The 27,204-nt window shown below is 46.9% G+C and overlaps 1 protein-coding gene across 4 annotated transcripts in view; it reads right to left on the reverse strand.

The window, feature by feature from the left end:
- Window positions 1-27,204, reverse strand: part of NTM (neurotrimin) — a gene marked incomplete at its 3' end in the record, with an annotated part of 926,915 nt that overhangs the window by 110,653 nt on the left and 789,058 nt on the right. For all 4 annotated transcript variants that reach the window (XM_079708581.1, XM_079708580.1, XM_079708579.1 and 1 more), the window contains exon 4: window positions 7,586-7,711. In XM_079708581.1, coding sequence (XP_079564707.1) covers window positions 7,586-7,711 — 126 coding nt within the window. The remainder of the gene's footprint in view (window positions 1-7,585; window positions 7,712-27,204) is intronic.

Genomic DNA, 27,204 nt, shown 5'->3' on the forward strand with positions numbered 1-27,204 from the left:
TATTGGACACTTCTTTCAATGATCCCCAAAAGGGCCTGTCACTGTCTCATGTTGCGCTCAGCACTGGCAATAAAATACAACCACGAGGGGCCTGTTGCTGTTCCCCTGATCCTGTGGACACTGGGGTGGGGGGCAGTGGGGGTCTCTGGAGCTGCAGGTAAGTGCGAGCATCACCGCCGTGCAGAGTGCTGTGGCGTCTCGGGAAGGGCCGAGGCACTCTGACTGAAGAAAAGTCATCAGAGGCTCTCAAACGGGTAGCATCTGAGCCTGGTCTTAAAACAAAAGTGGAATCTCTCCAAAAGCCGCGGGAAGATGGTCTAAGGAGAGTGGAAGTGAGTCCAAGGAGGAGACACCAAGTAGGTGGTGAGCCTCAAGCTGCCAGTGTGACTGCAGTGCGGGGGGTCTTGGGGTCCAGGACCAGATCACGGAAACTCGGGGTGCCGTGACAAGAAGCAAGAACAAAATCAAGAAAGAAGCGTATCTTCAGAGAAGCTTACTGCTGCCCCAGCGTGAGCCAGGCAGCGACAGTGCAAGGGAATCCAAATCCAGCTGGACCTGACTTCAAACCCACCTGTTTTGGGCAGGTCACCTCCAGCTATGAAAGGGAGTCACTCACTGCAGGTGGTCAGAGCCTCAGAGAAGGGCTAGACATTCCAAACAGCTCAGCAGAAAGGACCAGCTGGACCATTCTCACCTGTCCTCAGGAAGCAGGTGGAGAGGGCAGACATGTTGGTCATCACCCATGCCCACCTGCGGGAGGAACCTCCCCAGGGAAGGATCCTTCTCTTAACTGTATCTCTTGGACTCTAATATTCCAGTAGAAGACAGGTGGGCAGCTGGCAGTTTAGCAGGTGCCCTCTCCAGGGAGCCTCCCTGACAGGGAGCAAGAAAGCACAGATCTCAAGGCCTCCTTTCCCTTCAGGCCCTTGTTTCTGGGGAACTTAGGCTAATTCCTGGCTTCACAACACCTTGGCCATGACTGGAGAGAGAATTCAGTCATTGAGTTCCCCCTTGGCTTATGGCAGAAAAGATGTATGGCCTGTATCATTAATTACAGGGCATCCACCAAAATGAGACTCCAAGAGTTGTCCAGAGTTGGCACAGATGGAGATCTTTCATAAGGATCTTTCTCTCTCCTGTTTTTTTTTGGTTTCCTCCTACTGGGTGGTGAACATCGGTGGTGGGTGAGGTGAAGCCTTTAGTTCCATTTTGTCCTCTTTCCCTCCCATCCCCGGTGCCTCTTTGCTGGAGACGATTTTCTTGTCTGCCATCCTAATGATCGCTGTGCCACACGGGGCCCCTGACGCTGGTGCTGACAGGCTGCTCATTAGTGCCAGGGTGCCACGTCAGCCAGTGGCACGCCAGAGTTCCACGCCTGACACTCTTCCACAGAGCTGTCACCGGAGTCGCGGCACCTGCCAGCTCTGGTTGAACTCAAGCTGTGATACCTCCAGTGCCAATTAGTGCTTCTGTGTCCTGCTTAGCTGGGGAGGAGGGCCTGTCAGTGCTGACAAATGGGAAAGAGGTGGGTGGGGAGAGCTCAGAACGTTGGCGAGAGGAGAAGGGCTCCCATCCGAGGGTCACTCTGTCCTCACCAGCTGGTGCCTTTGAAGACTCTGGGAAGCAAGAGGCGGGCAGCCGACTGCTCCCTGGGCCCTTCAACTCCAGCAGGAGAGCTGAGGTGGGAGAGGGGGAGACTGGCAGCTGAGGCAGGTTGCCCAGTCCTGCGGATAGAGGTGTGGAAGGCATGCAGAGGCGCCCGCCCAGTGCCGTGGGAAGAGAAGGCTTCCACAGCTGGGGCGTGCTGTGCAGCCCAATGGACATACAGCCTTCTTCTAATCGTGCAGTCTCACCCCGGGTCTTTGTGTGGCCCTGGGAAGAAACAATCCATCTCTACCCGAACCTCGATTCACACACTGGGGATGGAGGGGAGAATGTTTTAAATGATATTTTTCTGTTTTGGGTACTGATTTCTTTCTTTGTATCAAACTTTTTTCAACCCATGAGGAGCAGCAAGTTTTCATGTATTATTGAATTCACTCTCTCTGGGAACATCCAGGATTGATTTATGAAACTGTTGGGAGCCATTGCGGTTTTAGGCACAGGTAGGGTTGGGATGAGTAAGTCAGCAAAAAGATCAGGTGCCCGGGAAGAGCCGGGTGAATTACACATCAGAGAAGCACAGACATCATGAGAGCAATCACAGTGAGACAGTGATGAGGGCAGAAGGCAGCTCACGCAAGACCCAACTTCAAAGATGCTCGTGAGCCACTAGGACCCTTGCAAAAGAGAACTTGAAAAGGAGTCACTTCTTCAAGGAGAAGTCCAGCCCTGGCACAGCAGCTTCCCCACCAGACGGACTTTGGGAAAGGCTTCAAGACCAGAGAAAATTTCCTGGAGACTTACCAGCAGAGTTTCAGCAGGAGACACACCAGGTCTGGACCACAACATCAAAGTGGACAAGAATTCCTCAAGGATGGGGATGGAATCTTTGAATTAGGAGAACAGCCATCCACTTTGGGGCACCAGCAAACACAAGGGCTGTTCACGGAACCAACACATATTTCTTAGATGCTTTCTAGGTGCCGGGCATTGTGCTAAGAGGTAAAGGATCCAAGAAAAGAGAGACATAGGCTCTGATCTCAAAGAACTGATGAATCAGAAATCAGGACATCTCTTTGGACAGATCACTGGACCCTCCTGAGCCCCCTGCCCATACCCAGCTAGGAGGTGTTCTCTCAGCAGCCTTGGTGAGATGGTTATTGATATTTTCAGTGTTTTGTTTGATGGGATAAAGGGTGAGGCAGGTGCACCCGAGAGGGCAGCCCCGTTAGGACACTCGGTGAGCCATGACCCCATATGTACAGTGGAGCCCATGCAGCAGTGGCTGGACTCAGGCCTTCATCTGGGTTTTGTGGTCGGCTCCCAGGGATGTGGAAATACAGGAAGCTCAGCCTTCTCTCTAAAGCTCTGACATTCCAACAGAAACTGGAGACATGAAAATTGGCCTTTGAGAATAATTTTTTTATGAAGTGTGAAGCCTTGAAGAGCATCTTTAGAATACCTTGAAAGAGATAGTTTATCTGTTAGAAGACTCAGAGGAATAGAGAGCATTAAAGGTATTCTTTTGGATAGAAAGACTCGAACTTAAGGGCTATGACAAAGTAAATTCTTGCATGCCCAGACAAGGAAAAGACAAGAAAAGATGCAGAGTCATGAGTGACAGTTGTGTCTAAGAGACCCTGGGGACCACTGACGGTCCTTCAGTGCCCAGAGCAGCAGGCTAACAGGTGGGATTTGGTGAGGGGCCATTAGAACACTCATGCAGCTCCAGGCGGCATTCCCGTGTGAGGAAGTGACGTGGGCTCTTCCTCCTGAAAAGACCAAGGCCTGTGCAGGTACAAGCAACACCTGTACCCTTCAAAACAGGTATGCACCATGAGGGCAGTTGTCTCTACAAAGCTAGTACACCTTCTCCTTGAACTCCTGGGAGCTATAAGTTCATGAAAGGAGCTAAAAAGACATATAACCAGTAATAACAGGCGAGATACTACTTCTCACGATCAATAGCAATGCCAAGAGGTAGCTTGGGAGGTTTTACCTCCCTCTCTATCTTGGATAAGGACAACTGACATTTTCTCCACCTGATGTCAAGTGCCAGGAAGGCAGCTTCTGAGAAAGACCCCCAACACCCCTCCCACCATAAGATCACTCCCAGTTTCTGTATATCTGGATGGATGAGCCACTACTGATACAATGGTGGTTAACATTGCTTTATTATTTTTCCACATAAAAGGAGTCAAGGCTGGGACCTTATGCTAAGTGAAATAAGTCAGACAGAGAAAGACAAATACCATATGATCTCATTTATATGGGGAATATATGAAAACAAAATAAATGTGCAAAACAAACCAAAGAAAAACAAACACATAGATATAGAGAACAGAGTAATGGTTACCAGAGGGGAAGTGGGGTCAGGGGAGGTAGTGAAATGGGTGCAGGGGGTCAACTGTATGGTGATGGATGGAGAACTAGCCTTTTGGTGGTAAGCTCGCTGTAGTGCATACAAAAGTAAAAATATAATACATGGAACTTGTATTGGGTTGGCCAGAAAGTTTGTTCGGGTTTTCCTGTAACATCTTATGGAAAACCTGAACAACTTTTGGGCCAACCCAATGTGTTATAAACCAATGTTACCACCATAATTGTTTTTTTTTTTTTAAAGGAAGAGATTTATATCAGCTTACTGCAGCCCCGTATGAGTTGTGATAGAGGAAACTAGGATTTTTCAGAAATGCACAGAACAAACAGACCAATCTGGAGAGAACATGCAGTGAAGCCATCAAGGTTGCCCAAAGTGCTTGGCCAGGGTCAGCCCTCCATCAGGGGTTTAATGGGTGTGAGCATAAGAATGACCTTGATTGAAATGTGATCTGCCCACACAGAGTGGGAGCAAGGGTGAGAGCAGCTCTCTGCCTTTGGAGCCTTCGCTCAGGTGTAGCGTATCTTTTTCTCCAAGGAACCCACACCTTGTCCCTACGTTATTTAAAATAAGCAGGCTTTTGGAGATATTTAGTGGGGCAAGATGAAGGCCTGGCTGCTAAGGGTCTCCAGCTCCAGTTTGGGCTGGGCAGCAGCCCAATGACAGCTCCGATCTCCAAATAATCAGTCACCAAGGAAGCGGCACCCCATGAGCCCCGGGGTGATCAGTTACCGTGTGGCATGTCGCATCAGTTTGAATCTGGGTTAGCTAATCCAGACCACAGATCTGGGAAAAACTGCTCGTCTAAATTACTCTGATCCACAGGTAGATTCTGATTATCCTGCTCCTCCCCCCTTGATCCATCTTCTGTTTCCATAGCAGCTAAAACCCCAGTAAAATGGAAGCATCAGGTCAAGTCCCCTGGGGAAATGAGGCGGCTGGATGGCCAGGAGAGAGGGAAGGATGCTAGGGCACAGTGGTGAGAACTTCAGCAAGAGGAACGGAGAGGGTGCCAGTGCAGAGGGAAGACAAACGTGCTTGTGAGGAGAAGAGAGAGAAGAAAGAAATGACAATGTGGGATGAAACAGAAGGAGGCTGTGTAGGAGGCTGTGAGAGATAGGAAGGCGGAGAACAAAAACAGAAAGCATGAAAGGACAAGACAAAAAGAGGAGCTGTACGGAGGAGAAGGGAAAGGAGAAAAAAAAGGAGAGGGGAGGGGAGGGGAAGACAGGAAAGGACAGCAGAGGAGAGGAGAGGAGAGGAGAGGAGAGGAGAGGAAAAGGAAAGGCGAGCCACCCAGAAAAGGACGAAGAGCTGCAGGGCCAGAGGAGGGATGAGAAAAGACATCAAGCAGGAGACAGTGGGGACTTGCAGGATGGAGGGGGCGGTGCCAACTGACAGAAGGAAAGTCCATGTACCTGGGATGATGAATGTTTGCATATGCTAAAGGCACAGACCTCCCTGGAGTCCAGCGGCACTGAGGTCCCAGCATTAAGCAGTGATGAAGGGCGTGCACCATGGATCAGAAAGTCTGTCCATCTGGATACCCCACCCTGGGATGTGCCTCAGGGCCAAGTTCCATCACTAACAACTTCATGCACAGTGAAGCCTCCTCCCAGACTGTGGGCCAGTCCACGTGTAAGGTCATTTCCAGTCGAGAGATTGGCAGAAATTCGAGCATGTCTCTGATTCCTTTGCTCATGGTGATAGTGTCAGGAGCGGTGGCTAGGGACAGCTCCCAGGGTTTCAGGCCAAACACAATGAAAACCTCATCCCTTTTCTGCAAACCTCCATAGGGCTAACTGTCACCCTGAGAGAGGGAATTTGGTTTCTGGGGCCCATGCACAGTCTTCAACTGATTTTTTTTTAATGTCCAGGTGTATAGACCTGTGATGCACTGCCTTCTTCAGGAATGAAGGATGCCTGCCCCAGGGGGTGGACGGACAGCCCTCGGCTGCAGCCCCTCATGGGGACCATCTCATATGAAGAGAGATGCCTGGCCTAGGTCACAGCTCTTCTGGGGATAGCCCGAATTCCCTGACCTCGACTGTTGTGCTGGCATAAAAGGCCACCCCCATAACCTCAATAGAGGACAATTCATCCTATCTTCAGAACGCCCCACAGGACTAGTAGAGATGCTTCCCTAGTCATCATGGCAACTCAACCTCTCCCTCGGCCTGACCCCACCTCCCTCCCTCCCCTTCCACAGGCTTGATCCCAAGGGCGCCTCCGATAAACTTCTTGCTTGCCAGTCACCTCCTCAGGGTCTGCTTTAGGGGGACTCAGCCTGAAACACCCAGCACACCACGCTGGTGGCGACTTTAGCATCTTTGTTTTTATTGAAATCTAGTTGATTTAAAATATTGTGTTAGTTTCGGGTGTGCCCCAAAGTGACTCAGTTCCATATATATATATATTCTTTTTTGGATTCTTTTCCATTATAGTTTATTACAAGATATTGAATACAGTTCCCTGTGCTATACAGTAGGTCTTTGTTGTTTGTTTATTTTATAGTAGTGTGTATCTCTTCTTTAGCCTCCTTAAACCTGTGTGACTCAGCAATGCTCTTACCTTCATACATACATGCAGGCATACACACACACACACATAGATATACATACGTACATAAATCTATTCCATGTTAGCCGCATATAAGCAGTGAAATTAAGGATCTTTTTCAGGTCTCTGCTCAAATGTCCCCTTGTCGAAGGCCTCTCCTGACCAAACCTCTTGTCCTTCTGTCAATATGTCCTGCTCTATTTTCTCACCCTTATCACCACATACTATTAACATTATTATTTTGGTTATTCATCTCATGAGAATGTGAGCTCATGAGAGCAGGGACTTGTCTGTTCTGGTTTATTGCTATATAAACACTCAGTAGACGTTTTAGAACAAATGAAATAATGTAATGCACCTTGCATAAAAGCTAGCTTAATAATAAATGGCATGTTGCCTTAAATTCTAAAAGTTTAACGTTCAATCCGTGAAAGCACAACACAACACTCAGCCCGGTCTGCAAAACATCTAGACGTTTAGACAAAGTGAATTTTGCAATTCAGTCACACATTAAGTTGTATTTGTCATCTAGAATTAATCAGAGTAAAGCAACAAGAAAACCACCAAAGGACTAATGGCCTAGCGACCAAATCTGTGGCACTGTTGAAGCAGCACGGACGTGGACATTTTCCTTGTAGGCATATGGCCATCCCAAACCCTCATCCATCGTTGTGTGTTTGTGTCTTCTCTCTCTTACAAAACAACCAGCTGAACAATGCCACCAACACCGAGCAGACTCCTCCATCACCAAACGTGACCAGGAAAATTGCCCAGAACAGCTTACCACCACTTCACCCAGAAACAACTGGGATTAATTTCCCAGGGACTGGAGACATCCTCCAGTGTGATTTCTGAAATCTCAGAGGATATGCCTGTTTGCACTGAGAACACCGATATTCTCTGTGGAGCCATGAGCATCTTGTTATCGGGCCACCAAGAATGGGGGAGTCTTGGGACCAAGTCACCAGCGCCATAACGTCCTGCCAAGGCCAACGATTCTCCCGCTTCCTCTCACAACACGATACACCAAACTGCTTCTCTCACCTTTGGGGGAGATGTGTCTCCAAGTAACCGTCGGCTCTGGTCGACCCGTTGCTATGCAGGTGAGGCTGATATTGTTGCCTTCATTGATGGAGATATCAGAAGAAATCTCTACAATTTTGGGAGATACTGTGGAGACAATACAGGTAGAAGGAAAATTAAAATCCGGCTGAAACATTTCTTTGCTGTCTTCAAGTGGTAGCTGGCAGAATAACCCAGGGATGGAAATATTGGGGCTATAGAGTCAAGGATGCAGAATCAGAGGAATCACCTTACACGTGAAAGAAACGTCTCACCTTGACTTCAGCTTCTAGGGCCTCCTATGTACACGCAATGTCAGAGGATCTGAAAGGGATGGTTCCACTGCAGCCCCAGAGGAACTGTTCTAGCCCCCCACCCTCTTCCAGTCTGCACTCTCACCCACACCCTCCACCCACTCCGGCTCCACACCGCATCACGGCTGTCTTTATATGATGCACTTCTGATCATATCGCGTCTCTGCCTAAACACCTCCCACCATTCCTACTGCCCACCTGAAAACACCCAAGCCCCTCATCCAAGCAAATCAGGCCCTTTGGAATCAAGCCCGAACCTCTGTTTCCTCTGACATTCCTGGCGATTCCACCTCTACTTACCCTGTTGTCATCCCCAAGTCATCATGTCCTTCCTGGCGATTCCACCTCTACTTACCCTGTTGTCATCACCAACTCATCATGTCCTTCCTGGTCGATTCCACCTCTACTTACCCTGTGGTCATCACCAACTCATCATGTCCTTCCTGGTCAGCCTGCATTTGGGATCTATATTCTTCCTTCTGTCCTTCCTGGGAAACTCCCAGTCATCCTTTTAGACCCAAATCATATGCCACTTTGTCGCAGCTTTCCCTACCCCTACACCCCCTGGCCTCCTGCACAACTCAAAGATCCTGCACCCAGATATGTTACACACACCTGAGGGGGAGTCAATCAGACAGACTTGGCCTCTTTCTCTCTCTGTGTCTTAAATTAATCCCCCCAAAGGATGAAGAGGTTTGTCCCAACTGTAGATTTGGGGACAGAATCCCCCAACTTTGTTTAGTCTTTAGTTTTGGAGCCAGGGTTTCCTTAGGAAGCTACATTATATTGTGCACTTTCCCATTTATGTTTTTACAGGACAGCATCCCACAGGGATGAGCACAGCCAGTGGTGTGCATCTGTCTCATTCTGGGGCTCAGAGCTGGAAGCTCATTGTTGCTGCACATCTAAACCCAATTCTCCAGTATCATCTTTACCACTAGCAAATGTGATGCTTGACCATGACATGACTACTCATTTGTCTTGTCTGCTAATAGGTTTATAAAGTAAGGGTGTCTTTTATTGGGCACCCGCCCAAACTCCAATTCTTGGCCCTTATCCCACTGTGCTGTAGTTATTTGCGTAGCATCCCTCACTCCCTAGACCATGAGCTTTTTTAATGGCTTGAGCCAGGTCTTACTTACATTTATATCCATAGTATAAAACGCAACACATATTTATAGGATGGAATTATAATGGTTGTTCATGGGAGCCACCTCCCCACCAGGTTACATGTCTGTGACAACCTCAGAACCGGGCCATTAACACGAGTCATTTCGGTTCTACTCACACTGGTTTTGGCACATTAGCTCTTTACAGGTTAAGGGGCCCCTCTGTCGGGTTCTATTAGGCATCTTCAGGTCAGGTCGCCTCCTTGAATCAGCATGCCTCTGAGCCACCCCCGTGTGCTATTCCAGGACCAGTTATCCCCAGGACACAGTGCCATCTGACCTGCAGGAGACCCCAGGCAAGCTGACCATCGCCCTTATTCCCTGGATGGGACCAAGATCATGGTGCAACCCTCACAGGAATATCAGATTGGTTGGAACTTTCCGTGCTGGTCTTTCCTCTCCTGGAACCATTCATCACTCACTCCTGATGGTGTTGGATTTTTTCCTCCAGAAAGGAGGGTGTCGTGCAGATAGCTGCTCTCAGCCTTTGTTCCTTTCCCTCCTTTTCCTGAAAATTGACTTCCCATCTGTTTCCACACTGCGCCCAACCAGGAGCGCTCATTAACAAGAATGCACTGGACTTTGTTTTCTGAGCCCCAAGCTTTTGCTACTGGTTCTGGTCCCTTCGCCTCTTTCTCCAACTGTCTAGACCTACTGGAATCATTCAACCTCATTCAAGGTTGAGCTGTCACCCCTTCCACGAGGTCTTCCAGGCGACGTCCAAGGGGATGTGGCCTCTCCTGCTTGGAGACTCTGTAGCCTCCTCCACGGCATTAAGATAAACTGGCTTATGTTACCTTGTCTCATCTTTCTCCTTGGCTATAAATTATCATAGTATAAGATATTGGACAAGAGCCTTGTTCATCTTTTTATTTTCTGCTGTCTCCAATACGGTCCCTTGTATAAAGCAAGCACCAATTAATCATTTTTAGTCTTAAATCCGCGTGGAGCTTCAGGTAGAGAGGCAACTGTGGTGTGATGTCTGTGTGTGCGAGTGCATGTATGCCCTTGCACACACACACACCTGCATTCTCATGGACATTTGGCAGGACAGACACAATGGACAGTTGATGTGGCCAGGGCTGGGAAGTGACCACTGGCTCTAAGATCCGGGACTTCTAAGACATTATATTGTGATTCATGGCTGTATCATTTTAAAAGCTAGATTGAACCTTCCAGGAGAGAAAGATACTTGATGAGTTAATGACTGGACACTTGATTTGCTGACTGTCTGAAGGATCCAAATTTGTAAGCTCTCTAAGTTCTAGAATCATTTAAATTTGATGTATTTTATTCACAGAGCTTTAACTGGGACTTGCACTTCTTGAACCCCACCTCACCCCCAAGCCATACATTTGCCTGGCCCTGATCCTGCCCACCCTTGGCACTCACACAGCCTTGCCTGTTTCCCAGAGGACAGGCTGCCTGCAGAATGACTGTGCTGGCCTTGCAGATATTGCTTTGACTCTGCAGGTAAGTAATTTATTGATCTGTAAAGCACTCTGAGATGCTCTGCAAGGGATTATGTCACGAAAATGCCATGCAATAAAATTAAAAATGATGGACTTTGTGAACACAGGGTGATTTAGGGTTTGTAGCTGCAAGTGTGCTCAAAGTACATTTTAAGTGGAAATCAGGCAGGGTAATGAATTACTCTTGCTTTGGAAGGGCTTACTGGGAGTTCATTTTCTTGGCTTCTTACATGATAGCTAATCTGCTAATCATACACCAGAGAACAATGGACAGTCCCCAAGTAGAAGAGAAGGTAGTTTGGGCCAAGCTGTTGGCACAGTAAGTATATAAAATGAGACCATCACACCTCATGCTTGGAAGAATCAACTAGAATTGCCTCCCTCCACTAACAACTCGAACATGTCCAACTCACGAAGTCGCAGTTGGTGAAATGCTTGGTCTTTCAATCCTGCCTCAGGGTGTAGCTTGAAGGTGGCAAACTGCCTCGAGATGACTTTGAAAGGTAGACCATTGATGGCATAGAGCTGAGATAGTTTGACCAGAGGTGCAATCCCAATCACCAGAACCAAACTGGCACAGTGCCTAAGATGCTAGGAGGTTAGAAGTATCATCTTCCAGGTGGCAACTTCTAACATGTTGTCAGTATTTAAAATTAAAGTGAATTGACAAGGATGCACTGTGGTCTTAGCTAATCCACGTTCATAAGAAAATTCTGACCCACTGAGATAGGGCTACTTACATTTTTATATTGTTTCCATGGATACCTCCTGCATCTTATCTCATCTCATCATGCAGGTGGTTGGAAACACACTAGTATTGCTTTGTTTTCATTCATTCACTCACACATTCATTCACTCATTCATTCATTCATCAATAGTCACTGAGCACTTCCTTATACCAGTGTTGTACTTAGCCCTAAGGGGCATATGACATCTAAAAGACACAGTGCTTATCCTCAAGGAGTCCACAGTCTAGAGATGCAAAGACAGGAACAGAAGCAAACTCCTTTAGTGCACTGTGACATAGAAGGACAGATAAGGTGTTGAGGAAATGCAGAGGAGAGACACACTAGCCAGCCTGGAGATGGATGTCATGGAAGGCTCCTTGGATATGAGACACCTAAGCTAATCCCCAGAAGACAAGCAAAAATGAATCAGTTCTGAGGAGGAAAGTCATTCTGGGCAAAGGAGGTGATGTTAGAAAAATACTATTAGTAAGACTTTCGGTGGCCAGGCATAATTATTAATGGAACGATAGCTACTGGAGGAGACATGGCCAAAAGTCACTCAAACATTGAGTGAGCAGCCACTATATACACACTGTGACTTAGGTATGTCTGTGACGTGCAGCAATGCACACATTTTCTTGGCCCTCCATGAACTTACAATCTGTTTGGGGAAATAATGCATATATACATCCCACCGTGTCACAGGGCTGTGTGAGATTGGATGCTAGAAGGTTGGTATAGACATTACACTCTGTGAGTTAGTAAGAGTGTGGGTGTCGGCACGGCTTCTCCTGGGCTACAGAGTCTAGTCTGGGTACCAACAAAAGAGAAACGGTCATGTCTGCAGAGCAAGTGAAGCTGCTTCAAGTGGGACAGAAGTGCATGGGCACGGTTGGGAAGGCAGAAATCCAGGATGCGTGTGAGGATACAAAGTCTACTCAGCACCAGAGGTGACGGAGAGCAGTGGTCCAGATCCGGCTCTACTACGTTCAAGCTGGGCAGCCTTGGCCCAGTCACCTCATGTCTCTGTGTCTCATGTCCTCAGGTCGTGAAGCCAATGGCACATATCTCACAGGATCCTTCTGAGGATTTAGGGGTAAGTTTATGAAATGCACTTACAGAGGCTCTAAGAGATGCGAAGTATGCAATAAGTGAGTTTTCATATATTGTGTGCTTGGCAGACACATATGTCAAGTCAACACAGAATGGAAGGTTGATAAATTCTAACCAACTCGAGGAAGAATGGGATACAAGGTCAACGAGGTAAACTAGAGCCGGATTACAGACCAGCCTGAATGGCCAGGTCCTTCCTGGATTTTAACTCTATCCTATAGGCAATGGCAAGCATTTGAAATTGTTTAAAAAAGGAAATACTATATATAAATATATAGTGGATATACAAATATATTAATATACTTTAAGCAAAATAAGCTTGTAACAATGTGTCAGAGGGACTGGGTAGACAGACACTGGATTTCGGAGAGTGATGTTCAAGGCCTGGGTTAAACCGTGGGCTCCGTAAGGGTGGAAAGAAAAGGATGGGTTTGAGAGCAAAGCTGAGGACAAGCTGCGGGTGCCTGATGGTGCCTGGATGGGGGATTCAGGAACACAGAGTCAAATGAAGGCCATTTTGTTCAACAGCAGCTGGATGGCTGAGCTGGCAGATCCCTTATGTTATATGAATAACGTCTTTGGGGGAGAACATTAGTGTGATTCTGTTTTAGACAAGCTGATGAGATGACAAGGGGCCAGCAGGGTGGCAGAACTATCCTGTTAGCAGCTGGGATCACACAACCAAAGGTCTGGGGTGAGTCTGAGACCTGCTAAGAGTCCATGATTCCTTAAAAAAGGCCATCAGCTTATTTCCACATTGATGGATGTGATGTCTCTGCTGACTTTTGAGGTCTGAATCTAGAAAGATCAAGAAGTGGTTAGATTATGTTGGGAAAAAGGCAGAGACCCCCTGAGCCATGCTTTATGGACAGAGTTCCACATTTAATTTATTATGTTAAGGTTTAATCTGGCTCTTATTGAATTTTAATTCAAATGTATAAATAATTAAATAACATAATTAGTAAAACAGTATTCTAGGGAACTTCCTCACTCTTCGTGTAGCCTCCACTGCCCAGGTGTTAAATTCTAATAATTATGTCATTAATATATAGCAATTTGCTGTTTTTAGCACACAGTAGATATCCTATTAAATCCAAATTGAGATGTTTTATTAAGCCCTTCACAGTCCTGTGGGGCTGAGGATGCACAGAAGCGGCTTGGACCAGGTTCCTCCGCAGGACGCACGCAGATCTATGCATCCCAGGTGCTGCCTCTGGTGCTGGTGGCATGTCCCCCATTCCCCCTGCCCCCCCCACCCACCTCCTCTCTGCAGTGAAGATCTGAGATGCCCATGGGGGCTTGGGACAGTTTCCACAGCAAGGGCTGCACCACAGCTAAGGCCTTGGCACCTTTGTCTTTACAGAATTAAAGGAGCCGTCTGAAATACACTCGACTTTCCTGGTGTCCAGACCCCACAGAGATACCCAGGCCTGGGTCCTTAAGCTGGTGCATGAATGTCCACTCCACTGGCCTCCTTCCCTCCTGAAACACCTCAGGCCAGTCTTTGGTTCTTTGTAATTCCCTTCCTCCCTGATTTTCACTTGGCCGCATCTGTCTTGTTCTTGAAAACTCAGTTCCTCCATGAAGCCTTCCTCGACCATCTCTCCTGAAGTAGAACTCCCCACACCAGACTGCTGCATACGGTCTGCTCTCCCAAGTGAAACGTTAGCCCAGCTGCTTGGCTTGTTCACTGAAGTGTTCTGAGCACACCACGATATCTAAACACAGTTTGTGTTCAACACGTAGTTTTTGAATGAATGAATGAAAAGTGTTGTGACAAGGCTGTATGGAAATGCAAGTAACTCGAAATGACTGCATCTCCTCAACATCTTTGAATAGCCCTCAAAGACTCTCAGCATGTATAATAATGTCAATGGTTACTATTTATTAAATACCTGCTGTATAACCGCTGTTTTACATATATTGCCCTCACTTTATCTTACCCCTGCATTAACCCCACAAGTAGATATTATTTCTAAGCGGACCAACTGTCCTCATTTACCAGGAACTAAAGAAGTCTCCTAGAACACAGGACTTTCCGTGCTAAAACCAGAAAAGTTCCAAGCCATTGGTCACCCTAATTGTTTCCTTTCCCACATTTTACAGATGAAGATACATCTGTTCAGAGGTCAAGGAAATATTCAAGGACATGCAACTGAAAACTGCAGAGTTCCAGAATGTTTTCTTTTAATGAGGGGATAGATGGGTTAGAAAAACAATAAATGCATGTTGAAATTTGGATGCATACATAAAAATAAACAGAAACCAACTATATACGTATATGAACTGAGACTGTGAATTTCTGTTGTGCATTAGAAATTTTACAGGAAGTTTGACTCCATTATTTAATCTCACAAGAATCCTATGAGGTAGTACTATTATTATTCCAATTTACAGATGAAGAAACTAAGGCTTTGTGAGCTATTAGTGATGTGCTCCTTTTATCCAGATAACAAGTGTTGAATGTGGGACCAGAATGCAGATTATATCTGATCCCAAATGTATTCTCTCCATAGAGAGTTCGTGCAGTGGAGTGCACACACCCAGCCTGGGGTTCTCTGGGTCTGAAGTCTTGCTGATTCACCCTCCCACGTGGGGCACCCTGCTTTTGCACCTCCATGTGACAACCCACCTGCCCACAGGGCACCTAGGAAAGGGAGCGCTCTCTGTCATTCTTACACGGCATTGTTCTCTATCAGGAGAGTGGGCGAGTGGTTTCATCAATATATTTTTGGACCATCCAGCATTTGCATGACTATCTCATCTTCCTCCCTCTTCCATCACTGGCACTTCCTAATCATCCTCCTCCTGTTCATTGTCCTCCCACTGTGCACTGGACCAGGGAGCCGCAGCTTCCGGGGAGCTTTCATTTGAGGCAGGGCTGTAGCTGCTGCTTCCTGTAACCAGGGGTCCTAGTTGTCCCCATATCATGACAGAGGAATGACCAATCAAACCCACTGCTGAGTCCACTGAGAAGTGTTTCTTTGGCTTATTCTGACTGAGAAGACTAGTCAGTCTGTCTTTTCTTCTTTCCCTTTTCCCTTCTTCCTTCTTCCTTCTTCCCAATACAAACATTTGTATAATAGGACACCAGTATTGTGGGATCTGTGGGATCTCTTAAGAGAAAGAATTCTAAGCATTGCATCAGAAGACCAGGTATATGAAGCCCAGACCCGACTATTACTAGCTGTATAAACTCATGTAAATCATTTAACTCTGATTATTTTAGTTATATCAATACCTATCTTGCCTTTTTAAAACACATGTTCTGTGGATCAGATAAAACTGTGAGAAATCACGTTTTAAACATAAAGTACTATTCAAATGCGATTTATTAATGTTACTAAAAATGTGTACCTCTAGAGGCCAGGATGGGGCTAAATTTGGACGTTAGGTGCAGTGCGGGGCCGGGAGGATGCTCTGGTTTAGAGGCTGAGATGGGCTTGCCTGCCCCCGCAGGTGGGTGCTGACCACTTCTGCGCTAGTGGTTCTGAGATAAACAGCATCTTGAAGTGAGGGCGTGGAGGCAGTGGGGGATGGAGGTCTGCTATAGGACCCTCCCCCCTCGCCAGCACTGGGCTTGCTGCCTCTGCTTTCCAGAAGGGAAAGGTTAAAGTCTAGAGCTTCAGAAGCCCAAATGAGAGCCTGAACATGCAGAGAGCTCCTTGATGACACAGCCTCGGGCAGCTTGTTAGTTCTTTTACCAGAATCATTTTGTCATTTCTTCCATCTCATTCTTTCTTTCTCTCCATACTAAAACCATTCATGTTTGCGGGGGAAAATCAGGAAGCCCAGGGAGAAAAGCTAGTGGCTTCTTTGGGATTAGTCATAAACCACTGGTTCTGAAGTTCGGAATTTGTTCCTTTCAGGATCAGCTGAAATGTGGAACTTTTTATGAGCTCTGCTCCCTGATCCAGTTCCGTCATTCCTGATAGAGACGTCGGAGAGGAAAGTAAACACCACGCAGGCCCCACTCCACACTTCACTGCTTTGGGGCATATTCGAGTAAATGGAATTTCACAGCAACCTGCTTGTCACCAGCGGTGCTCCGTTATATTTGGCGACATCCAAGAAATTGCCGGGAATGCTCTCTTCATCAATTGTTTAATGGGGGGATGTAAGGTAATTATTGCTAATCACGATATCCAGACAGGGCGAGCTATTGGAGATCTCTAGCGTGATGGCGGCTGCTTTGGGTTGAAGGTACGTGATGGGCTTCATCTTCCACACCCCCGATCAGGGCCAGCTCTTTAGGGACCAGTTCAGGAAGGAAGCAGAGGTGGGACGGGGAGGGAAGGACCATGGACACCTTGTATGCCGAGCACTTTGCCAGGGGCTTAACATTTGCTGCTTCCTTTTAAATCCTTTTGGTAGCTCATAGGCATCACCCCCACTGTATAGTAAAGACCGTGAAACTCAGAGAGGTAATGCAGTGAACCCAAGGTCCTCATACAGGAAGTCAGGCAGACTGCAGATACTTTAATAAGGTGTCCCTACAAAAATCAACTAAAATGTACAAAAACAGGTCCTCAAAGATGAAAATGATAGTACAGAAAAATGGAATCAATTAAGAACCTGATTCAGCTACCTGACTTCATGAGGAAAACTGAAAAAAAATTAAAAAGAGAAACCCAGAAAAATATTACTTTTTTATTATTCCTCATGGAAAAGAATTAATATTTGTCATACACCTAATAAGTACTAGATACCGCCCATTTCTCTTCCTATTTAATCCAGAACACTGAGGCTGTAACCAGTTCCTAACCTGCTCTAAGTCAGTGAGCTAGGAAGTGGCAGATCTCAGACCTAAGCTCTGCCTACAGGGTTTTGGAATCAGATGAAATATGTCCTATAACTGAAAGCACTTAGTGAACTGCTTACCACACTGCAGAGGAATGCTATTATATCGAGATAATGCAGAGTCCAATCGATTCCAGGTAAAGAGCATTACCGCCTGCTATAAAAGCCAACCCAGAAGGGCTGACCAGGGTTTCTGGACAGTACATCTAGGACAAGCTTTCTTCACAGGGTCTCAGAGGTAGTGGCTGGCAAGATGCTTCTGGTCCCTCCTGATTCTAATTTTTCTTCACCAGGAGTTGTCTATTCCTGCTGGTTGCAGCAGCCAGAGCCTCGCCACATCCTTGGAGGCCCTGCCTTAAAGCCTCTTCAAGTGGATTCTTTTTCTGCCTTGGCATCCAGCACCTTCCAGTGGTTCTCACTTTCCAAAGCAGGCATGCAGCTGATGCCCATAAAACTCGAGGGGCCAGTTAAGGACAGCTACCCAAGTGTGACTGCCGCTCGTACCGTATCCCAGACCCCATCCTCCAGACACACTTTTTCCACAAGCTGTCAAAGATCTGCAGAGAAAGGAGACCCAGCCCCCATCTGGCTCAAGACACACTGCCAGGCCCCCCAGGCAGCCTGGGCCTTAGCTAGAGGGACCCTTTACATACTTCAGTTTTAAGTCCTCCATTCCTGTGCTGCCACTGCATTTTTAACAGGGGTCATTTTTCTCCCCATTCAGGAAGATGTAACTCTGCCCCTTGGATGTTCTTCCTTCTGCTCAGAAACCCACTGTGTGGAGAGAAGAACGGTCTTTCTACAATAGCGCTGTCACCAGGCCCAAGGATGAACTTCACACTTTGCCATCCTGAGAGTAAACAATATGCAAATGTGCCTCTACATGTCACCATAATCTCCCAGACTCCTGGAAAAGATTTTCTTTGTTCAGACTCTCCTCGTGCCCTTAAGAGCTGCCCAGGAGAGCAGGTTCCAATTAGTCCCTTCTCCCAGGCTGCCCCATCCAGGTCAGATGGAGGCAAAGGGTCAAAGGGGCAGGGCAAGGATGGAGCCCCTGCCTCCTGGGGGCCCTGTGCTCAGCTCTGCAGAAGCCGGCGTCTCCAGGCTGTCAATCTGATGGCTGCCAGTGGTGCCAAGATCACTTCCATTCTCAGCTGCCTTGATGGCATCATCAGCACTTTAATTCCTAATTGCCTAGAAGCACTGGTAGTTATACACTCAAGCACAAGCTATAAAACCGTGTGCAGTGGGGAACTGTGCTGACTGCAGTGGGAAGGTGGCCGCAGTGTCCTCCCACCCCGCCTTGACCACTGTATGGTCCAAATTCTTCCACAGACTTTTCTCTTTCCCTCAAGCACCCTCAAGGTTAAGTTCAGAGGAAGGTGGACAGCCCGAAGGGGAGTTTCTACCTCTCTCCATCCGAGCAGCAATGGTGCCAACATTGAAATGAAGCTGTGAGTTATACCCACTCTCCCTGTGACCATCATCTTTGGCAATAATTAAGGCTAGTGGAAGGAACATCTCATTATCTGGCTTTGAATCCAGAGGCCCAGGAAGCGGCCCCACTGCTGTGCAAAATAACTTCTCAGTTGGTTTTAAGTGGAGCTTTTGTTCCGAGGCCTTATTACCACTAAATCCCTCGTAAAGGTTACAGTCTGTGAACAGATCAAGGTGAAGCCTCTTCCCCTCTAGAACGAGGGGTGGAGATGCAGGCTCGTCTGTTTGAATCTACAATTCCTTAGCTCTATGAATCCTCCTGTGAAATGGCAGGGATCCGGGGCCAGGGAGGGAGCGCAGTTGGAAAGAGAATAAAGTTCCAACAAGACTTCTTGTTAATATAAAGCTTGTCAAACACATCACCTAGAAACACCGAATGTCTTTATTAGATTCTTTTATCTCCCCCCGAGACTGGGGGATGCCACTGGTTGCTTCTCGGTGGAGATGTCATCATCCAGAAACTAATTAAAGGCTACTCGGGAAACTGGGTCTCTCACACTCCGGAGAACAAAATGCATTAGCTACCTAAGTTAAAAAAATATCACAAGCGAACTTTATATCAAAAAGGGCAAGTTGGGAATTTGACAATAACTCTCTTTCTCCCTCATCAGCTCACAGCAGGCAGAAGTGGGCCCATCAGGATGTCAGTGAGTCTTGACGGGAGGCAGCCAGCTCCTTGGCACACCCTCAGCTCTTCTCTCCTGGTACGGGGGGGAGGAGGGCACCTGACCACTTTCTGTAGGACATACAGTCGCATGGCCTCATTGCCAGCATCCTCCCTCAGCCATAAGATCTCCAAGAGATGTGTGCTCTGAATAACACTCATCTGTGCACATGAAAGAGCATCACTTTCTCCTTCTTCCCCAGGTTACCCTGGGGATTCAATGAGGTCATACACATAAGAGCCTAGAACAATACTGGGTATACAGTGTGTGCTCAATAAAGGGTAGCAATGTGGCCTCCTGTTATCTTTATTTAATTGTTCAATAGACAAGTTCACTTACTATGTCCCAAAAAGAGTTGTAGATTCCTCACCTCCTTCTCCTAATTGACCCATCCTATTTAATGACACCATCATCTACCTAAGTGTCCAGAACAAAGACATAGGAATCATCCCTCATTTCTCCCTTTCCTTCAATTTCTACGTCCAGTTATAAATTTCTATGTCCAGTTATTAAGTCCTGTTGTCTTTATTTCAAAAATAACCCTCATGCTGCCTTGATACATTCTCTTCCCTCCTTTTTTCTACATTCCATTTTCTGCATCACAGGTGGACTAATTAAAAACCATGACAACATAAATCTAATCATATCACCCCCTATTTAGAAACCTCTCATGGCAGCTGACTGCCCTTAGAATGACACTCAAAGTTCACACTGTGTCTTGAAGACTCTGCATAGCTGGCCCCTGACAAACTCTGACCTTAGCGTGACTGCTTTGCCCAGAATTCACTCAACTCCAGTCCCCGGACCTGCTATCTGCCCCTGGAAGGTGCCCAGCTGGTCCTTCCTCCAGGCATTGCAGTTTCTGTTCCCTGCCTGAAATGCTCTGTCCCCAGATCTTCACGAGGATACTTGTTTGTCACTCAGTTCTCATTTCAGTTGTCACCTACTCTGTGTCCTTCCTGACCACAATATCTCAGAGAGCTCCCTGCCCCATTCCAGTATCTGCTTTAGTTATTTTATGGCCCCTATCCAGTCTCTGAAGTTTTCATTTATTTGTTTAGTGTTGTTGTTTATCTCTTCTCATTAGAACCTAAACTCCATACTTCCCCTCTGTATCCCTGTCACCTAGGACAGTGCCCAGCACACAGTAGGGACTCAGTACATGCATGTTGAATACATGAACTTTCCTGGTCAGAATCATTTTCTCTTATCTTCAACCTCTCACAGTCCTTTGCTCAAAACACTCCCATACAGAACCCTCCTGCACTGTTGGTGGGAATGTAAATTGGTGCAGCCACTATGGAAAACAGTGGCAGTTCCTTAAAAAACTAAAATTAGTGTTACCATATGATCCAGCGATAACATTCCTGGGCATATATCCAGAAAAAAACATAACTCAAAAATATACATGCACCCCCTATGTTCATAGCAGCACTATTCACAATAGCCAAGACATGAAAACAACCTAAATGTCCATCAATAGATGAGTGGATAAAGAAGATGTCGTACATATACACAATGGAATGGAATGGAATGGAATAATACTCAGCCATAAAAAAGAGTGAAATAATGCCATTTTCAGCAATATGGATGGACCTAGAGATTTTCATACTAAGTGAAGTAAGTCAGACAGTGAAAGACAAATATCATATGATATCACTTATATGTGGATTCTAAAATACAACGCAAATTAACTTATCTATGAAACAGAAGCAGACTCACAGACATAGAGAAGAGACTTGTGGTTGCCAAGGGGGTGGGTGGGGGAGGTAAGGATTGGGAGTTTGGGATTAGCAGATGCAAACTGTCATACAGAGAATGGATAAACAACAAAGTCTTACTGTATAGCACAGGGAACTATATTCAATATCCTGCAATAAACCATAATGGAAAAGAATATGAAAAAGAATGTATATATGTGTATAATTGAATCACTTTGCTTTACAGCAGAAATTAACATAACATTGTAAATCAACTATACTTGAGTAAAATAAATTTTAAAAAACCCAAAAAAACACTCCCATACAGCAGATTATATTCTGCCTTCGTAACTGTTGGTATATGGACATTGCATCCTCGCTGGAATATGTGACCCATAAGGAAAGCTCTTTCAGATTTTTATTTTTCTATGCTTCACCTTTGCATGTCTCAATGTGGATCAGGGTTCCTTGCAGACAGGAGGGACACAACAAATGATTGTTTACTCATATGTTTGAACTGAATTGTACTTATTAATCTTTCCTGTGGCTCTCTAGTAGTAGAAGACATATTTCTGGTAAAAGTTTCTATGGACAAACTGTTATGGCCACACGCACCCCCAAAGCCACACACGTGTCCTGCGTGTGCACACACACCTCTCTGCTGTGAATCAGAGGGCAGGATGGCCGTATCTACTATTTTGAAATTTGCTGCTTGTTATGAAGCCAGAGAAAGTGTTTATGTGCTTCTGAGATGGCCAGGCTCCGTGTCTTCTGAGGCACCAGGACATCAAAGAAAACAATGGCCTATGGCCTGCTCTTCTTTCATGGAGAAGGGTGTGTAGAACTGCAGAGAAAAGCTAAACAAAACACCTGTCACTGGCAAGACAATAAAAATAACTGTGCTACTGAAGATAAATCAGTAACTTTAATACTCCTCCCCTGAGCTGGGTCTCTCTCTTTTTTTTTTAAATTTATTTATTTATTTTTGGTTGCGTTGGGTCTTCGATGTTGCGCGTGGGCTTTCTCTAGTTGTGGCGAGCAGGGGCTACTCTTTGTTGTGGTGCACGAACTTCTCATTGCAGTGGCTTCTCTTGTTGTGGAGCACAGGCTCTAGGCACGGGGGCTTCAGTAGTTGCAGAACGTGGGCTCAGTAGTTGTGGCTTGTGGGCTCTAGAGGGCAGGCTCAGTAGTTTTGGCGTATGGGCTTAGTTGCTCTGTGGCATGTGGGATCCTCCTGGACCAGGGCTCGAACCCGTGTCCCCTACACTGGCAGGCAGATTCTTAACCACTGCACCACCAGGGAAGTCCTGAGCTGGGAATCTTAAAGGAACACAGGAAAGGTGTCTCCCAGCTGAAGTATTGGTTAAAAAGTTGGCCTTTAAATTACATTTGGGCTATTTCTTTTCTGGCTGGCTGTATTTTTTGTGAACTATCTAGAGGCTTAGAAAGACACACAGAAAAATAAATCTCGGTTCCATTAAGCACAGACTCTGGACTTGCATATTTGTTCTTATCTTCGGCCCCTCTTTCTTTCTATCTGCCCCCACCCCCCTCAACCTTCCCTCACCATCAAACACCGGCTCAGGGAAATGTTTACGATTGCTCCAGATACTTAGACGAGTCTACGTCCCTGTAATGACTGTTCATCATAGGCAGACTTCTTTTCTTTTTTTTTTATGAAGCTCTAGCGCTCATACCCCCATGAATCCTAGACTCCAGATATAAACTCATATATGCTTATTTCTCTAGTCAAAAGAGGGGCAAGGAATCAGTCCCCACATACACTGTCAGTCCAGGAACAAGGGCCAGCAGCGACAGCCAAGGGTGCAAATGCCAGGGGTACAGATGAGATCAGCACCACTTAATGCACTGGCCTCTATTTGGAATCAGGCACAGGCCCCAGCTGAGATGAATCAATATTTAATAATGGTTAGATATAGTTATGTGTCCACGAAGGGGTCTCCTTTCCACCCTCACAGGGAACCGCTGGCAACAACACTGCACATCAGCATCTCATAACGTCTGGTGCTAGCTCCTCTGGCAATTCCTATTTTTATCAGCAGTACCATCCGCTTCTAAAATGCATAACAACGATAATAAGCTAACTCCCCAGAAGAGATCTGTCTAGACCGAAGTAGGGAGGGACTGGCATGTGTTCAGAAAGGCTGGCGATGGAATTTTCCTTACTAGAGATGGGGGCTGGAAGGGCGCTCTGTGGTCCAGAAGGAGAGGAAACAACTTTGTTTCTGAGGATACTTCTCAGTGCAGAATTGGAAAGCAGGCCTCCTGGTTCTAGGGACATCATAGAGACGAGAGAGAAAGACGGCAGGCCGCTGCCCTCCCGGCTCCTCCATCCTCTGTCTGTGTAACCTAGAGCCCGTCACCTTTGTCCTACTTCACCTTTCTCATCTGCAATAGGGCAGGTTTCAGCTAGCCGGTTTCCCAAACTTGGCACTATTGACCTTTGGGGCTGGATGCTTCTGTGTTGTTTGGGGCTGCCCTGTCCACTGCAGGATGTTGAGCAGCATCCCTGGTCTTCACCCACTACATGCCAGTAGCACCTCTTTATCCACCTGAGAGTCTGGACAACCACGACTGTCTCTAGACATTGCCAAATGTCCCCTAGAGGGTAAAACCACCGTCATACACCCCACGCCGACCCCTGGAGTCACCAGGCTAGCCAATCTCTAGGATGTCTCCTAACTTTCTCGGGCTCTATGTCTGTCTTTCCCTCCTTGAACGTTTCCATGTAGAGATGTTAGTTAGAGGCGCAGGTGGCAATTGTTTGTAAGCTCCTCCCACACACACCCTTCTCTGGTTGCCCAACTGGGGTTCGCTTTCAAAGCCCAGACGTCCTCTGTGCACCGTGAACCTCACTCCCCAGCCTTCCAGGGCTCAGCGGTGCCGTCTGAGTTGCCACCTTCCTTGGCACCCGCACCAGATGCTCCTGGGTTCCTGCTGCAGAGGCAGATATCGTGGCCACAAGCACCTTCGTGTTCCCACAACTTCTCTCCAGGGCCCGAGGTGCCCAGACTGACCCTCTCCTTTGCACTTTACCTACGGCTGCTGTGCTCCCTCTCAGGCCCCCTCTGCAGGTTGCCAGCAATACAGGGGAGAAGCTGCTGAATGGCTCATTACCCAGGGCAGATTTGTCAGAGGAGCCTCCGCCTGAGCACTGTAATGAATCCTTCAATTGGCTAGGAATGAATGCATTAATCTGGGGCGATTAGAGCCTTTTATCAGGCTGCCTAAAATATACTGCCTTTCCGAAGCTCACTGAGCAGGCATTTCACCCTAAAGGGATATGTAGGAGGGGAGACTATATTGGCACTAACTAAAACAGAACAGCTAAGAAAAATACGAAGTGGGGGGCGCAGAGCAGCAGCTACGGGTGCGCTGAACATACTTGCAGACTTCATCTGGTTTTTTTCAGGGCACCCGGGCCTAAAAAAAAATCACACCATCTGAGCAACTTCCTTCCCAGTGAGGATGAAGGAAAGAGAAGCAAGGCTCTGAGAAGGTCCTCAGAGGAGCACATTTTCCTGTGGGACTGTCTAGTGAGGGTAGAGAGGCCAGAGGCCCGCCAGCTCCGCTCCCATCATGCACACGGTGGAGGCTGTTAGATGGATGGATACGGACAGTGGCCTTCGGGGATGCACGGTGCTCCCCTGGACATGGGGCCAAGCAGCCGTGTCCACATACCAGCCAGCAGCACTCCCTCTCTGAGAGGGTGACATATGTGCAGTCAATGGCCAGTCACCCGAGCTCTCAGACCCTCCTGCGTGAGGTCACAGGGACCCCCAGGCAGGGCGCCTGAGGCAGTGGTGCTGGAGCCGGGGCAGAAGTGCAGGACTCCCGGCTCCAGTCCCCAGTGCACTCGGGGCCAAAGGGTTGATGTCTCGGGGCTTATTGTCTTTATTTATAAACTAGAAATGGTTACAACTGCCTTGCCTTATAGGGTTTTTGTTAAGAACCAAATCAGACAATTTATGTAAAAATGTTTTCATATCATTAAAGAAAAAACTATGAGGCATGGCTGTGATGCTCTGACCTAAAGGCCGGACCATTTAGGGCGGGGTGGGGGAGGAGAAGCAGTCTGCCCCATGCACTGGCCACGTGGGTGAGGAGCAGGGTCTCCACCCGCTGCTGTCATCGTGCGGGTTCCTCAGGGAGCCCTGACGCCAAAGCCAAACCGAAAACGGGAGGCCACCTAAACAGCCTGAAACTTGATGGGGTTTCCATGGAGAGGTCTGGGCTGTTAGAAATGCCAAACTAACGTATTGGCGGGTCTGCTGGCCACTGACCGATTCCTGCCATTGTTGCTGCTCTGTTTTCCAATTTGCTCTATCCGGCCTACCCTCACTATGATGCGCGCACATCACGGGCAGGATGTAATGAGCTCCCGCCAGGAGGTCCCCGTGAGGAGAGAGCTGTGGGAACAGCCCTGTGATCCAGTGTGGTCACCAAGGCTCCTGCAGGTGTCTCTTTCTTTCTGTCACATCCATTTGGAATCCAGTGGGCTTCCCAAAAGCCTGGGATTGACTGACTTCTATCGTCCTCTTAACCACCTAAGGCACAACCATTTAGATTTGACTTCCTTCTTCGCCTCATCTCTATTTCTGGGTGGAAAAGAGATTCATGGGCGAGTGCGGCCATTATTTGTGATTAGGAATGAATCAAGTCCAGTGCAGCTGTCTGCTTGTAAGTGCTATGACCCGTTATTTGCCTGAGCACAAAGCAGGGTCAGCATTAGAAAATCCAAGCCCAAAAATAACGTGAAAGTGATTGATGCTCCTGAACCCAGCAGCCCCTTCCTACCCTCTCCTGGGTCCTCTCCCAGCTTTCAGAGAAGCCGTGTTCTTGGAGAACTAACTTCCAACCCTCCTCCATGCCACGGATCTGGAGCCTCCTTTGGCGATTGGGACCAGAGTCTCCCACCAGATATTCTTCTTTTAATAACTGACATTTTAAAACTATATACAGCAAAATTAAAAATGCCTGGTCATTTATTTTGGAGTAGATTACCACAGCCCGCTTATGTAGTTACTGGGGAGGGAAAAAGATACTATGTGTGGAATAACCGAATCATGAGCAATGGGATAATTGCGAGGTGGCAAGTGCTAATTTTGGGTATCATTTTTCATTAGACTAGCACTGGAAAAAAATCTTTACATGCATTATAAACGCAGGGCTAATTTCAGAGAGATGGTCTGATGGAAGAAAACCTCCTCTCTTGAGAAAGAAAAGTGAGAAGTGTACATTAAAGGGAATAGCAAAAAGTTCAACATCTCCCGCAAAATACATGTGCATGTGTGTCGGTAGATAGGCGTGTCTGCGTGTACACAGACATGTATGCACCTCTGTGTATATATCTGTATTCATGCACACGTGCTGGGAAGGAGTGAGCAGAGAGCCACAGAGAGGGAACGTGATGTTTAAGCATGTAATGTCTTCCGACATCCAGCACGTACGAGATTTTTGTTTTGTTTTCCATTTTTGTCAAGAAGTTCTTCTATTTCTATAACACTGAACACAGACACAAGACTTTTTTTAGAGGAACTGGGAGAATAACAGATCAGATATCATCATAAGACTGTCACAATGTATAAACAATCTCAGCCAAAGAATCTGCTGTGCTGAGGCAGATTTCAGTAAAAATCCAAATCAACAGAAATTAAAACAATGCAAAAGATGAGCAGGAAACAGAAGGCCAGGCACACAGTTTCATAGGAATGCCGCCCTCCTAAACTGCAACACGTGACCCGATGATGTGATGATGTATAGCGTAGGTTCACAGTGACACAGTACATTAATAACGCTGTGTTAACCTGCCTAAAGACCCAATACCTATAATTGAATATTTTTTTAGCCAGAAAACTATGTGTAGCTAATGTTTCATTGAATTCATGTGGCAGAATTACAAATAACCTAAATTCAAAAAATGCAGCATTGAAATTTTAGGGTGTTCATCTTTCCCTGGGCCTTTCTTTCAGGTACTAACAGTAGAGGGATGGAACAAGCTTCATGGGGGATCAATGGCTACACCAGCTTTACTGCCAGGTGGGAGGATCTGGAGTGCAGCAGACCTGCAGGAAAAGGGACTTCCTGTTTCCTCCGACCTGAACTGAAAAGGAACAGCTCTT

The sequence above is a fragment of the Hyperoodon ampullatus genome (assembly GCF_949752795.1).
Source record: "Hyperoodon ampullatus genome assembly, chromosome: 7".
Lineage (NCBI taxonomy): Eukaryota > Metazoa > Chordata > Mammalia > Artiodactyla > Ziphiidae > Hyperoodon > Hyperoodon ampullatus.